This window comes from Thunnus thynnus, chromosome 19 (genome assembly GCF_963924715.1).
Source record: "Thunnus thynnus chromosome 19, fThuThy2.1, whole genome shotgun sequence".
NCBI classification, from domain to species: Eukaryota; Metazoa; Chordata; class Actinopteri; order Scombriformes; family Scombridae; genus Thunnus; species Thunnus thynnus.
This window is the reverse complement of record NC_089535.1, coordinates 23875966-23891482: the sequence shown is the minus strand read 5'-3', so window position 1 is coordinate 23891482 and position 15517 is coordinate 23875966. Positions and strand designations below refer to the sequence as shown.

The window sequence follows — 15517 nt, the reverse complement described above, 5'->3', positions numbered from 1 at the left end:
AGGAACTAGAAAAGCACAGGAACAAAACACAGGAACTACAAACTGAGTCTAAACATTCCCTTAATGCATTTGCGTTTGTGTTTCCACCACTTCTCAAAAACCATGAAAACTGGGGAAATTACATCACCAGACAATGGACTGAGAAAACCTTTTGACATGACATTAACACAGAATCTTATTATTATCATTATACTCGTTATTTCTTGTAATATACTGTGATAGAGTGAAGTCATTTACTGTGATGTTTGAAAAGGAAATGCACAGATGAATAACCTTTATTTAATCAAGTAATCTAATTGAGATTGAGTTTTTTTGCAAGATAGACTAAAGTGCAGGGAAGTGTACTTTTCTGGTTATTTTTCTGCTTTAGCACATATTAAGTTACGTATCTGTTTCTGACCATTTGGAAAGTGCATTACACAACTGTCCTTGAACACCAGTAGAAATTAAATACATATTCCCATCCCTGATATTAGGTTGCAGCTGTTTGCAGTCTGAATGAAGGCTGTGTACAAGTTGCAGCAGTGTTTGACCACAAGCCTTTGCCAACTATTCTTAACACTGCGTTCTCCTTCACAAAAGTTCTTCTCCAGTAGAAAAGTAAAAGAGATGCACTTCAGTTTCCCTGGTCGAACTCAAGGATTCCTGAGAAGGTTCCTGGAAAAGTTCAGGCGGTAAAAGGGGACCATATGTCTGTTTCTGCATCCTAAAACTCTTCTCAGATACCTAACATCACTCACTGTATCACACCTCCAAGCTGGAGAATGTAAAGAGAGGTGAGAAATTAAAAGAAAAACCTGATGAATGCAAGGAATGCAGATGCTTCCATACAGGCGATATGTCAAAAAATATAATCCGATTTTTCTCAAGCTCAAGTTTTATAAAACAGTTGAGCAATAATAATAAAACACCTGCATCACCTGCTAGGCTGTCATCATTTCTACATGAAATACAGGTTATCCCATACAGCTACTGACTGTCAGTACTAGATGCTCCAACTAGTTAGAGCACATCCAGTTTAATAATGGGTTTCAGTACAGACAGAGCAGAATGGTTCGCTCACTAATTGATGTGCTGTTGTTTGTTTCTTTATGAGACATCAGTCTGATATCGGCAGACTGCTAGTAGCTAGCATTATTTACCTGGCAGGTAGGGACAAACTGAACATAGCAGAATCTGGGAACTGTTCAGTAGACTCCCAGCACTTCCACTCTCAGAGCCGGAGATGATGCCTCGTCAACAAACGCGAACCAGGAGCACAGACCAGCGCGCAGAGTCATTTTCAGTCTGTCCTTCTTGTAGATGTGATGGCTAAATTCTCTAGAAGACAGCCAGAGACAGCTAGCCACCAGGAGTCATGACAGTCCTGTAAACTGCAGCAGGTGTGCAGGTAGTCCAACTAATCACGTCACAGTTTACGGGACTGTTGTGACTCAAAACGACTAATATAGCATCTGTGTTACTTTTTGACTAAAAATAACCGTTGTGTGCATATTGTAATAACTGAAAATTTAGAGGTGAATCAAATTACTTCGATATATCGCGTCAGCTCTCAACCCAACTGAACACCAATTGGATTTAGAAGCAATGCATCAGACAGTGCTCTCCATCACCATCATCAAAACCCGTAATGAGGGATTATCTTTAGAAGACTAGTGTTCATCCCTCCAGTAGAGTTCAGACACATAGAGGATCTATGGTAAGGAGCACTGAAACTGTTCTAAAGGCTTGTGGTGGAAAAACACCTTACTAACACATTTAACATTGGTCGTACCATTAATTTGTTCTGCTGTTCTAGCAATGCTATCAAGTTGGTTTGTAGAGCACATAGTTCATCCATATAAGTCAACAGATATCCATGCTGGCAGTGTTAAACTAGTTCTAACCAATGCAGTTCACTTCTTTGCTGTGATATTAAAACAGAGTTTGATATCATGGACCAGCCCAAGCACCATAATATTCACCTCCTCTATGGATGCTGACGACCTTTGCACACTTTAATATCACTCATCAGTTTATGATGTTTGTGTTTGCACGTGTTAGAGTCGAGGTGCATACACATCTGCATGTACAGTACACACACAAATCCCTGCGTATGTTTGCATGCATGTATAAGAGGCTTATCTCTGCAGATGTTACATCATAAAACACCCAGCAGACGTGTAATCTGTACTCGCTCCCACGTTACCCATCATGGCACGAATTTCAACATTTAACTGCTTTAGGCTCAAATCCAGGCAGACATCATGATCTGAGGAGACACAAATTTCCTCTGTATTCTTTATGGACTTTATCAGGAAAACAAAAACATCAAAAGATACTCACATATTTAGCAGCTAACTTATCATCTGGTTTTCATCATATGACAAGAAGCAAGGGAATTAATCATTTCATTCTCTGGATATTTCATTATCTTGCCATTTGTATGAGGCTCGCTAAGGAATCAAGATGTGTAAACACTGCTTCACTGCCAGTTTAGGATCACGTTTGATGGTATCTGTGTCAGCAGAGACCTACATTAGCATTGGCTTGCAGCAATCAGTGATGTCCTCAGTTGACCTGGTCTCATTTTACTGGCTTCACACAAAGCAGCTGGTTTCCGAAGTCATCTTGAATCTTTTGACATCTTATTTCAAGATTAAGTATTCAGCAAAACAGGCGGAAAGTTTCAGTTTCAGTTGGGCCACCAGATGTGACTCATATAATCAGTGATAGTATAATGATAAACTAAGTCAGAAAGCCAGCAACTCTCTTTGCATTCATATTTATTATTCATTATTACTGTTAATCAACTGTTACATCATGTGGTTACATGAGGATCATTGCTGCATCTAACATTTACTATTAAAACTGTCCTGCTCTGTGTTTTCCATACTTATAGTGGAGAGATATTTACTCTGCTCTAAGCTACAGACATTGGTTGTCTGTCATTGTGTGATTAGTCATTTAGTATCAACAGCCGCCCAACAGCGACCTTCAGACCTCTGCTCACTCCCTCTGAATGTAACTGTCAGTGTTCAATCGCAGCTGATTTTATGATGTAGGTGTGTTTGGGCTGCTATCGTGTAGTGAGCGGCATTGCTATATGACTCATCAGTACCATCCAAAGACTTGTGCTATTTGTGTTATTGGTGACTTCTGAGCACTGCAGTTGCTTTGAAAAAGCCCGACATGAATCTGGGTACCTAACAAAGTGTGTTATGGACAAATTATATACAAATTATGCAGGACTTTTCATTTGGTTTGTAGGTGAACTAGATTCAACAATAACAGCTGCCAATGGCCTGAAGCTTCCAAAAAACCATGTCAGGAAAGCAGACTACCCTTCAATAAGCCAGTGCTAAAAAACTGGAAGGAAGAATGGAGGAAACAAACTTATATTCAGACTGTACATTATTGCTGATTCTAGTCTGCCACAAACACAATTTCCCACAACTGAGAACCCTGGAACGAGTATACATGCTAACCAACCATATGCTGTTTACAGAAGCATCACTGCCCCGACCACAACACTCCAGTTTGGTACTGAAATCAGCATTTGAGAGAAATGGAAGGAGCAGAAGTAAAAGAAAACAATATTTAAATGTTTCTGGAAGTATTCAATCTCTAAATCAAAGTGTCAATAGGAAGTGGTGGCAGTTCCCATCATAGGCTGACAAAGGCATGAGGGATGAAACAATTTTCAGCTACATCAAATGGGGAAAGATGAGCTTTGTCGAAAAATGTGGGTGAGAAGGGAGAAGGTGATGGAGGATTAGCAGCAAATGTGGAACGATGGAATGATGATTGAAACCTTTCATGGCCTCTCAAAAGCTGGATCGAACACACACACACACACTCACTCACACACACAGGTTCACCTCTAAATACGGGATATAAAAGATATAATCTCTGTGTTCTGCAGCCTGTTATTCAACATGGTTTCTCGCTCCACATCAAGCAAAACTTCAGCCCTCTTAGCAAACATCACATGTCCTGTTCCTCCACGGTCTTTAAGATTATAGCACTTTTTCCAAGTTCTTTTTACTAAATTTACTTTACAAAGTTTTCCTTAAAAAATGATCTCAGTGGAATTAACCTGGCTTTTTCAATGAAAAGTTAAAGCTCAGGAGCTCTTTAGCTCCCAGATGTTCCACTTTTCTTTACCAGCTAGTCGTAAACTTGGTCTCTGGTCCTGGGTAGGTGGTGCATAGTGGGTTTATCAGAGCTTGATGGCTGAAAATAGCCGTCTGCTGCTGCTGAAAATGAGGCTAATACGAGCAGAGAGCTGAACTGTACTGCAAATATGTCGACGAAAATCAAAACTATGGAGGTCAAAGAGGCTATAAAGCTGCATAAAGCCTCAGAGTTGGTGGTAATTATCTGGGTTTATGCCATCTTTCACATTACATACAGTTTTTTTTAAATCATAGTTAATATAAAAACATTGGTCAGTGCATTAAGATTGGATTGAAAATATCCCTGTGCCATGTGCGCCTTCACAGATAACAACAAACTAGAGCAAGCATAAACCAACTTCCTATATCCCAGCTGACTACATGCTTTCTATCTTTAGTTTCATTGTTAGCAGGAAATAATTGACGTTTTGTTCCACTTCCACAGAAGAGTGACATCCTCACTGAAAACTGCTTTTGCTCCTTTTTCTCATTTTATAGCACAGGATCTAGGACAGTGTTTTAGAGAGAGGACGAGGGGGAGTGATCGGGGGGTGTTTTGTGCTTATCATGGGGAATGAGACAGAATCCTCTTATGATAGACCTAAATAACTGGCAGTGGGGCTAGACAGGGTGTTGGTTATGGAGGTCAAAGGATAGTTATTATTAAGATGACTAAGTCCAGGGGGAGAGGGAGCAGCTGGTGCCAAGATTTCCAGCTCATGGCACCGGCTCTATGGGCACAGAACACTGAGATGATATATAAATGTGGATCAATGCCAACCGCACACATTGAAGGGCAGCAGAGAGAATGGAGTCGCTCTGAGTCACTGTTATTCACACTGTGTAATCATGTGTCATGTTCCTCATTTCAGGACAAAAGACACCACAAGTCAGAGGGATTAAAAGCTCTTTCTTCCTCAGTTCAGGATCATGCAGTGTAGTCTTTCCGTGACAAGCATCAAAAGGACAATGCAAACAGAAAACTGGAAAAGACACCTCTAAAAAATTTAATCACAAAACAAAGTGAAGTATGATCAGAGGTCATGGTGACCTATCAAACCAAACCTATTAAAACAAGAAAGAACATACAGACTCAAAAACTGGCACAGTGATGGCTACTATTCATTGTGAATGACACCTGGCTTTACAGCACAGGGTCCCCCGCTGAGCTAGAGAGATTCAGACAATGCCCAGCGACACTGCAGGGGAAAGTTGAGAAAGGCTCAACTTTATGCAAATGTCCTCTGACGCAGTGTGAGCGACAACCAGCAAGAGCCACTCACACAAACTCGTTTTGATTCTTGTGGAAACGGAAGCACAGAGTTGTTAACTATTCCACACTGCTACATGAAATAACTTACAACAAAATGGAGGAAAAGCTGATCGTCATGGCGTCCGGCTTCTCTACGATGTGTATTTAACGAGCTGCCAAGACAATTAAAAGAACAACATGTGGAAACAAATCACTGACATTGTTGGTTCATTATTACGATGGCTACATCAGAAAATAACTGTCTAGTTGGATCAGAGTATGTAAAATTATGTTCTCAACACACACACACAACTACAGATTCACAAGAGGCCAGAGACTGACAATTACTTTGTATCCGTATGTATGAACACACCGTAACAGTTACAGTAGTAGCAGAAGTAGTACCAGTTACATTAGTAGTAGTCACAGTTGTGGCCATAGAAGTTGCAGTTCTCGCAGTTGTAGTAGCAGTTGCAGTAGTCACAGCTGCAGTAGTAGAGGATGCAGTGGGCATTGTTATAGTAGTAGAAGTTGCAATACTCTCAGTTGTGGTAGCAGTTGTAGTAGTAGAAGTTGCAGTTGTCACAGTTGTAGTAGTTGTGGTTGAAATAGTCACAATTGTATTAGCAGTTGCAGTAGTCGCAGTAGCAGTCGTTGCAGTTGTAGTCATAAAAGTTGCAATAATTGCAACTGTAGTAGTTGAGGTTGCAGTAGTCGCAGTTGTAGTAACAGTTGCAGTGGTAGCAGTAGTAAGTAGTAGTAGCAGTTGCAGTAGTAGGCACAGTTGTAGTAATAGTAGTAGCAGCAGTAGTAGTAAAAAAATCAATAGATTTCTGTAGTAGTTTCCAGTCTTTTCACTGTAATTTACTTAAAGTCTGATGTGCTAAAGTCTGTCATCAGAATGTCCTCTATTTTGAGTGCTCAGTGCAGAGCTCTTTTCTTGTTCAGACGGATCTCTTATCAGTCACCCTCTGGGCAATGATGTCATGATTTACTCAGGCCCTGAGACTAGACAGTCACACAGAAACCTCAGCCTGCTGGGATATGTCTTGCCACAATGAAGAGACACTTATACACTGGATTCATTGATTTATTCTGTAGCAATTTGACCCCAGTTTTCTTTGGATTACCAGACAGTGTTTGCCTAACGGACATCAGCTAAAGTCAAAACAGTGATGAATAAACTGCAGTATTAAATAATCCAGTCTTTTTCCAATCACATTTTCATCTCTTGTTGTCCTTCGGCTTCTATTTAATCTAGTTGCTGGTGAGTATTTCAGATGAGCATGCACTACATACATGATAGAAGACAGTAACCACGGTTGAAACAAAGAATACTGGACCCGGATTGCAGTCCACATAGTAGTGACCTTGGCACTAGTCGATGATTCAAAACAATTCCACAATAATGTAGGGTATTATTGTGCTTGCACAGTGTGCGAGTGAAAATCATTAGTAACCCATTGATATTAATGATTGTGTAAAATTTTAGCAGTGGCACTCATGATTCTGCAGAATATATCAGGGAAACACTACAGCCGGTGTTTAATCCCTCCATGTTTACCTCTGTGTTTCCTTCGATGTTGACATGGATGCAGAGATGGTCTTGCTTGTCTATGTGTTCTGGATCGTGGCTGGTGTTTATCCCCTCCAGCTTTTCCTTGATGTTTACTTATTTTTTACACTTGAAAACCTCGACCGGCCAGGTAGCAGATTCGAGGAGGAGGAGGATTTACAAAGTGGTGAAAATAGGGAAATGATAACATTTCCCTATTTTGATGTGTGACTCGTAGTCATATGTTATCTTTGTCCAATATTATTCAAAAAAAGTACAACTGATATTGTAAAAACAAATGTAAAGAGCATACATTTGCATAAATTTAGCGGAGCTAATGGAGAGGCAACTGGATAGGTTCACACCTTCTTCTCTGTCATATAAACATGGCTGTGAAACAAGCGTGGTGGTATAACCAACAGACATGTGAGAATACACAAAACTGCTCAGTGACATTTAGACAAAAACAAAGACAGGATGAGTTAGTAATTCATTGACTACTCACAAAGGCAGCAAAAGTCCAAATTATTTGTCACTAGTTTGTAAAAACAAGTGACTCTTCCCATGTGATTCACAAACCACAGGTTATATACAAGATAAAAATGTGTGTGTGTGTGTGTGTGTGTGTGTGTGTGTGTGTGTGTGTGTGTGTGTGTGTGTATGTGTGCATATGCGTGCTTGTGGCCAGTTTCATATGAACCTGAGGGCAGGATAGTCTTGTTTACATAAAGGCGGTGGTTTGCATTACCACAGATGACGATTATATTACAGTAGGTGTTTGTGTTTCTGCTTTGTTGAAATCTTAGCTGAGATCTACTGCTGTCATCTGAGAAAGGAGTTTCACACCTGCACACTGACAGATTTACATAGGAGTCTATTTAGATATACAGTGAAGACAAAGTAAATAAGACTACAAACAGGCAGGAAATCAGACCGAGAGGACTTTTACTTAAGGTGACTCATTTCCTGTTACAGTTGTTGTTCCAAAACCTTACTTCTCACTTTCATACAGTGGCAAAGGCTGGAGTAAACTGTCAATACAGAGGTATGTCCCTCATGAGATAAAATGTCCATACAAGCTGAGACACTGAGTCAATACAGCAACATCTCCTGTATCAGGTGACTATAGGTGCTGCTGAGAGCCGCGAGGCCGATCAAGACACAGGAGGAGGCTAAACCAAACAGACAGGCTGGCTCTGCCCACTACCTCAGATCTATAACTCACCATCATCAGTGACACAGAGGGATCCCCTGCTGCTCACTGAGTGTGTTCTCTGTCAATGCCCCGAGTCAATAACAGAAAATGTAGTTTATATTTCAACTTTTTTTGATAAGTTTAGGAAATTCATTCTGCGTCTGTGGCAACTGTCAAACAAATACTAAAAAATCTTACAAATAAAGACATCAAAAACAAATAGTAAAGTGCTCTGTTGACAATGATAACACCAAAAAAATCAAGAATCTATAGTATTGTTATGACTTGGAAAAGATTGTGATTATGGCAAATAAACTATGGATGAGAAAAGGTTAAGATTAAAAACTTAACATTAGGAAAAGATCTTGGATATGGTTTTTTTTAAAAAAACATACATTAATCGTTTGTCTGTGAAGGGTTGCAAACTCCAATCTTCAGCATGAAAGTCAGACGCACTACATTGCCAATCCACCACCCGAAACATACTTTTTGCCTCACAGCATAAAGGACTAGCTACTTCCTGCACAATTGCAACGTCAGCATTAGATGTAAATCATGCACATACAGCTGCATGATTAATTAAAATAAGTCTTCTTGATTTTTAATCTTGATTGAGGCCTCTATGCGATTCTGCCGTGTTTGCATTGGCACAGAGACGCATTACATCAAAACAAGCACAAAACAAGACTTGACTTGACCCGGCAACAGGGAGGAACAACAAATAAACCGAAACTGATGACAGTCAAAAACACCTATGTTACTTTGCGAGCAAAACAAACACTGCAAATTAGTCCATCCACCTGAAACACCACAAAAACGGAAAAGATCCGCAGAAAATCCCAACCACCCAACCACTCAAACATCAAAACTACAGAGGCTAAAACGCATTACATAAGTGAGCCAAAGATATGGCTCTGGTAACCACTGCAAAAGAAAGGATGAGTGGTTTTCTGAACAAATGCTGCTCAATTTCTTCCCACAACTGTTCTTCATATTATGCTACCTGCTCTACTGTAACGACAATAACATGACAGTAACGACATGTCTATCAGTCTGTCTGTATCAGTATAGTATAAGTTGCTTATTCGTGTACTTTCATTCATGCATTCACGACTCTGCTCAAATGACTGAAAGCTCCAAGACAAATGTCTTTGTAAGGAAGCCAATCAATAGAAATGCTGTCTAATGGTCTCCATCATCAATAATACAGTGAGGCTGAGAATTTGGACCTCTACAGTATCCAGCAGCTCAGAAAGCCTGTATGTTGTTAATAATATCCCTCTGTATTTATTTCATCATGTTACTTGGTAACAGTACACACCAGACACACACTGCAATGTAAATAAAATACTAAACAGCTCATATGGTGCCACAATCTGTGTAACAGATAGCCTCTGTTGCTTATCACACCAAACACACACACACACTCTCTCTCAAAGGACATAAAACATACATTTACAGTCCACTTTGATATCATGCCCTGAAAAAGAAGACCAGTGCTGCTCTTTGGGGAAGTATCTGAGGATGGATTCTGCCTTTCATGGGCGCTACACAGATTTCTGGTGGGAAACAGCAGCTGTTAAAATCGACTATCAGAGACTCATGAACACGGAATGGAAGAGAAATGGGAAAGCTGACTGGACCGGAAGAATTGTCAACGATTAACTTTCTGTTGACCAACACATGTTCAAGGCAAATGCTTAGTTCTCTTCAGTTAAAAATGTGTTTTTTGCTGTTTTCATTAAGAGATATTCATTCTTTTGGTAAAAAAATTAAAATAAAAAAAAGACTCTAGGACCATGCCCACTTATTACCATTGTGACTCATCATCTGACTTAATGAGACATCCTTAATCAAATAAAATCATTAAACGGATTAAATGATGAACCTATTCCAACTTTCCCCATCAATGAGTTTCCAGATTTACCGTAACAAACCACCTACTCCTCTTTGTTCTTTCCTCAAGACACAAAAACAGGAAATTCTCACGCTCAAAACAAAGCAGATATGGAGACCTTTTTTCCTGCTTCAGCATGATTCAAGCTGTCTGATTGATGGAATCATCAGCAGTCATGATTTAGAGGGGTGACATCACTGGATGCATAATGCAGCCTCGGCATTTACAGTACAACGGACATGCTGTGAGCCTGAGATGGAGCTCCTCAGCTGAAGAACCTTCACCCGGAGGAAGAAGAAGTGGAGGATTCTGACTGGCATAAACAGTATTATCTTGTATATCACTTCCCCGTCACACTTTACAGTTGAGCTTTAGTGAGCTTCAGTTCAGTATGTGCTGTCACAGAAAAACAGCAGTTACAAGCAACAAGAAGACTCTCCTATGCCACCTCCTACGTGGTCTGCACTCAGCAGCATGCCAGTATACACATTTATCATGGCAGAAGGTGGACACAGCTATTTTGTTTTGTTCTACTAGAAAGACAAAGAGAAAACGGCACTTTTTCTACGATCAAAGCAAAGTTGCAAATATAGAGATATATTTCAGTTTTGACAAAAATACCACTGGAAAACTAAAAGAATCTGTTGAAAATGTTTTTAACTTTTTACCTCCTACTGTCCAGCCTGCCGGATAAAATCACTCTGTAGAACTGTCACAGTCTGCCAAAACTATAAAAAGTTATATTGATATGAACTTTTCTGTTATTGTGGTTCTTTTCAAAGAAAGAACATCTGTCAAAAACGTTTATAGTCGAATTCCAGGAAAGGCTTGAATAAAAATTTGTTCTATTGGGTCACATTGTTCAAAAATATACCTCAAGTAATTGTGTTTAGTTAAGTGTTTGTGGAGGTGTGTGTCAGCTCTGGCAGAACCTTCACAACATCCAGATACAGTCATATAAATGTGACTGTCCTTTGTCATTAATACCGTTTGAAGATTGTTATTTTATTTCTGAAGTCAACTGAATGACAATGTAACAAAATCATTTTGGTCAAGATGATTGCAGCGTGAAATTTTATTCTCCTTTCCTGGTTTTATTTCTCTTGAAGTGCATTTTTTTTTTGCATTTATCTAATTAAAGATTTAAGATCTACTTTGCTTTGAAAAATGATGATTTGTGTATCAGTGTTGTTAATAATTGTGTCGTTTGTCACAGCAGTGAGAACTGAAAGCACACTGTGGTCTGGTTGAACGTTGCATTTGTGACATCTGACTTCAAACAAAGACCAGTAACTGCAACAGATACATTTCAAGTCAGTGCAGCTGATCCAAAGCCTCAATCAACATCTGAATCTCTCCACATGTTCTGGTCACCATCTTACTGCAAAATACTTTTATTGAGCTGCTCACGTACAGTAATTTGGAGAAGAGCAGCCGATTTCTGCCACCGCAGCCACCACAAGAGGGTCTATTTAGGAATAAAGCCGGTGTCAGGTACTGGGGAACTGCAGCCATGTGACCTTACAGTGTAACAGAGCTCAGCAGGAGCTCTGACCTCTGTTGTAACACCATCTGCTTCAGGTCAGCCTGTGCATTATGGCAAATTAATTTCACCACGTTAGACATACACCACATAACTTCACACACACACACACACACACACACACACACACACACACACACACACACACACAAAATCTCTAAAATATGATGGAATTCAAGAGGTGAATCAGGTTTTTAAATCATCAAGACATCAAGCCATGAATAATCTTTTTTAGTAAATCATCTTGATAGATTAGTGCTGTTGGAAGCAGATGTTCATGAATGTTTCCTTTGAGAGGATGGATGTTCACTTGGCAGCCGGCTATGTTGCACACATTTAAAATGCATGTGGGGAAAGTTGCAAGTGCAGTTCTACACTTGTTATTTCATGGCAATGACAAAAGGTAAACATTTGCATCTTTCGTTTTCACAACTTCGGCAAACACACAGAAGCCCGTCTCATTTACTGTCCCTGTCAATTAACATACCTCTGTGCCAGACTCCCATACAACAAGTGCTTTAGGCTAGTTAAAGTTGTTAGCAGCCCTCTATTATTAGAGAAGAATCCCCACAAGGATCACTTTCATACAATGGATTCTTTGTGTACTTCCATGGAAACTCCAAAGAGCGGCTCCCCACCTTGTTAACCTACTTTACTCCCATTATTAACTGTACCCACAAGTTTGTGATGCTTGGCAGTAAAAGCTTTTAATATCCTTCCATACCGTAAATGAACAGACAAATCTTTTTTAATAGCAATAAAGTGTTTAACACCTGTTGTCCTGATTTTTTTTGGAAGCTTCTCATCATTCAAACAATATCTCCAAACAATTTCTAGGGTTCGCAAAAAACAATATGTGGAAGCAACATGTTATAACAAGCAGGATGTGATCCAGGATGTGGTTTTCAAACGGCCTGACTAACGAGAAGCAGTAACAACCAGCTTTTATGGCACAACAACAGAATCCTCCGCGGCTGCTGGTGTCATTTGCCGGGAGGAAACGCTCCGTCCTCTCCTCGGCGCAGCAGCAGCACCGAAATCCGTGATGTCCGCACCACATTTTTTAGGCGGTCACGGTCACAAAACGAGACGTTCAATCGGCTGAGAAATCACCACTTTGTTGCCACAGCGACATATATTCTCCTACATGTCTACCATCACCGAGGAAAAGTTTATTTACATCGACCTTCTCCGCGCGCTTCGCTGAACCAGCAGCTGAAAGACACGCTGGCACAAACATGTTTCTCTCCTTCTGTGTGGAAATGTTGGAGGTTACCTTTGTACTGCAGCGAGTTGCCGGTTCGTATTTTCACACTTCCGCGTATAGACTCTCCCGGACTGTAAACCACCTTGTTGTTGGCAAAAGTGATCTCAAATTCTTGAAGCTTTCCCATGGCTCCGCTCCTCCGCCGCTCTGCGTCTGTGAAAGCAGCGAGGAGGCGACGCTGCGCTCTCACCTGCTGCCGACAGAGACCACTGACGTCACTTTGACAGCCCATTGAGAGTAATGGGAGGGATAATCACTGATTCATCTTGCGGTTTATGGGCTGAAGGCGAAGGTCGTTTATACCAGTGGTTCTCAAACTTTTTCACGTCAAGGACCCCTAAACTGACACAAATCAGACCACGGACCCCCATCTGATAAGATTTTGTCTCAGGTTCCCCTACTTGATAAGATTTTTGCTTTGAGATGTTTTATTACAGAAAGTGTATGAAACCCATGACCAAAATAGTCATATGTTCTGTCATTGTGTTACTTACGGATGAAATTTTAGTGAAAATAAATGATTCCCCTTTTGGCTGGGGACCATCCAGATCCCCCTGAAGGACCCCTAGGGGTCCCCGGACCCCACTTTGAGTACCACAATATAATTTAGTTGCACGGTATTGTATTTTTGTTTTGTTTTGTTTACGTTTTTAATTTAGCTGTCTATTTTTGAGTTTTTTCTTCATTGTCCTGCTCATTGATTGCATTGAACTTATTCTAATTTATAATTTCACTGTGTCTTTTCTGTTTTTATGTCTGTGAAGCACTTATTTTTGAAAAGTGCTAGCCTATATAAATGAAGGTTACAATTAGTATTTATCTAAATTAACTGGCTCTAAAACCTGCTTTCAACATTGTAATTGCAGAAGTCAATCTCCAAAAAAAGAAAGAAAGAAAGAAAGAAAGAAAGAAAGAAAGAAAGAAAGATGTCAGCATTCTGGATGAATTTCATTTAGTGGACTTAATGGCTTTACTCAACTTAATACCCTTCACCCCGTACACATTTTGCCATGTTTTTATTTATTTATTTATTTTTATAATGCAACTGTTGATACGTCCTTGTTTATTAAAAAGAAGGACTGTATTTCCTTTTCTCTGCTGAGAAAAGGAAATACAGAGCTCCAAATACCAGTGAGACTGAAAGGATATGCCATAGTTGGTGATGTTGTTTCACCAACTATAGCAGTTTATCCTGTGTGCACTTGAAAGTTGGACACATGTTGTACACAGCCATATCCTCATGTGTCTACCCTTACTGTAATACCTGTAATGCAGGTTCAGTTTCATTTTGACTGTACAGGACTTTCCAAGGATGATAATACAGGAAAAATATTACCACGCAGTCTGAGAAATCTTGTTCATTTGGTAGGCCTACATTCCTTTCCAGTGTATCATTATAGATGCATGGGATAAACAAAGGTAAAAAATGAGCTGCTGGGACACTATTAAGTCCTTACTTCCTCTCACTCTGTAAATTGTTTACAGTTTTTTTAAGCTAGAATTCTACCTGTGTGGTTATTTGATTAAACACAAAATGATTCAGGAATATACAACATGTAAGTACAAATCTGAAATAGAAAGGTTATCAACTAGTCTTTCACAGGGACCCTTCTCAAGCTAGGGCCTCGGGATCTCGGGTAACATACAGTACATCAAGACTAGAGCTTATGGGGCTCCTGGAGTTCTGGGGTCCTGGATCAGTTGCCCACTTTGCCCTTTGATAATCCAGCCTTATTGGCACTGCCCTCCAAAAAGTACTTTTCTGCACTTAATTTCTGAGTGCATGCAGTTCAATTGTAATAGAGTTCACTCTCAGCAAGATGTAAAGGTGTTAGTGTGGGGAACTCAACTCAACTGTCTCAAATGACATTATTACAATATTGTCTATGTTCAAAACAGGAAAACCCTCTAAACAAAATGTATTGCATGTAGACTGGCAGTGTCGCAATCCTTTTAGTCAATGTTAAGAGCACTATGTTGGCATTTAGAGAACAAAGTATGACCATATTGTCTTGTATTAACAGGAAAAGATACCAGGTGTGAACCAAAAGACTGTGAATCAAAACTTAACATATAGTAAAAAATGTAAAACTATTGCACCACATATTCAACACAAATGTGTTTTTTTTCTTTTCTTTTTCAGCAGTTGGCAAAGCATTGCACAACCGTCCGCAACTTTTTCCTGCTGTGAGTGATTCAACCATTTCCATTGTGGGCTAACCAAGTACATCAAAACCACACTCAAAAATTAAGGCATTTTAGACTGCATGCTGGCATTTTTAAGTGCACTTCATTTTGTATTTTGGTAAGTTAAAACATACACTATTAGACACACAGTTTGAATAAAATTGTCTCACAGTACTTCTCTTGGCTCATGCACTTCCCATCTCTGTGTATGCTTCCTGTCTCTAACTGTACTTCCTGTCTCGATGTGCAGCACCAGCAGATGAATGTTATAGATTTGAAAGTTTTGATAGCTTTGATGCATAAAACATTCACAGAAAAGATTATTTGCTTTTTATTCTTTCCACTTTCAGTTTTAGTTATGAAGCAAAAATATGGCATTCATCAGAAGACAAAAAAAAAAAAAAAAAAGACGTCAAACACACAGAGACAGACAATAGTTTTCATTCTGCTTCTCTTTCTCCGTC

At 39.7% G+C, this 15517-nt stretch overlaps 1 protein-coding gene across 1 annotated transcript in view; it reads right to left on the bottom strand.

Annotated features, from left to right (window-relative positions):
* arrdc1b (arrestin domain containing 1b) overlaps nt 1–13082 on the bottom strand; it is a 41514-nt gene extending 28432 nt beyond the window's left edge. Inside the window, exon 1 of the mRNA XM_067574017.1 lies at nt 12876–13082. Coding sequence (XP_067430118.1) covers nt 12876–12993 — 118 coding nt within the window. The 5' untranslated portion in view covers nt 12994–13082. The remainder of the gene's footprint in view (nt 1–12875) is intronic.
* Nucleotides 13083–15517: the final 2435 nt, after the last annotated feature.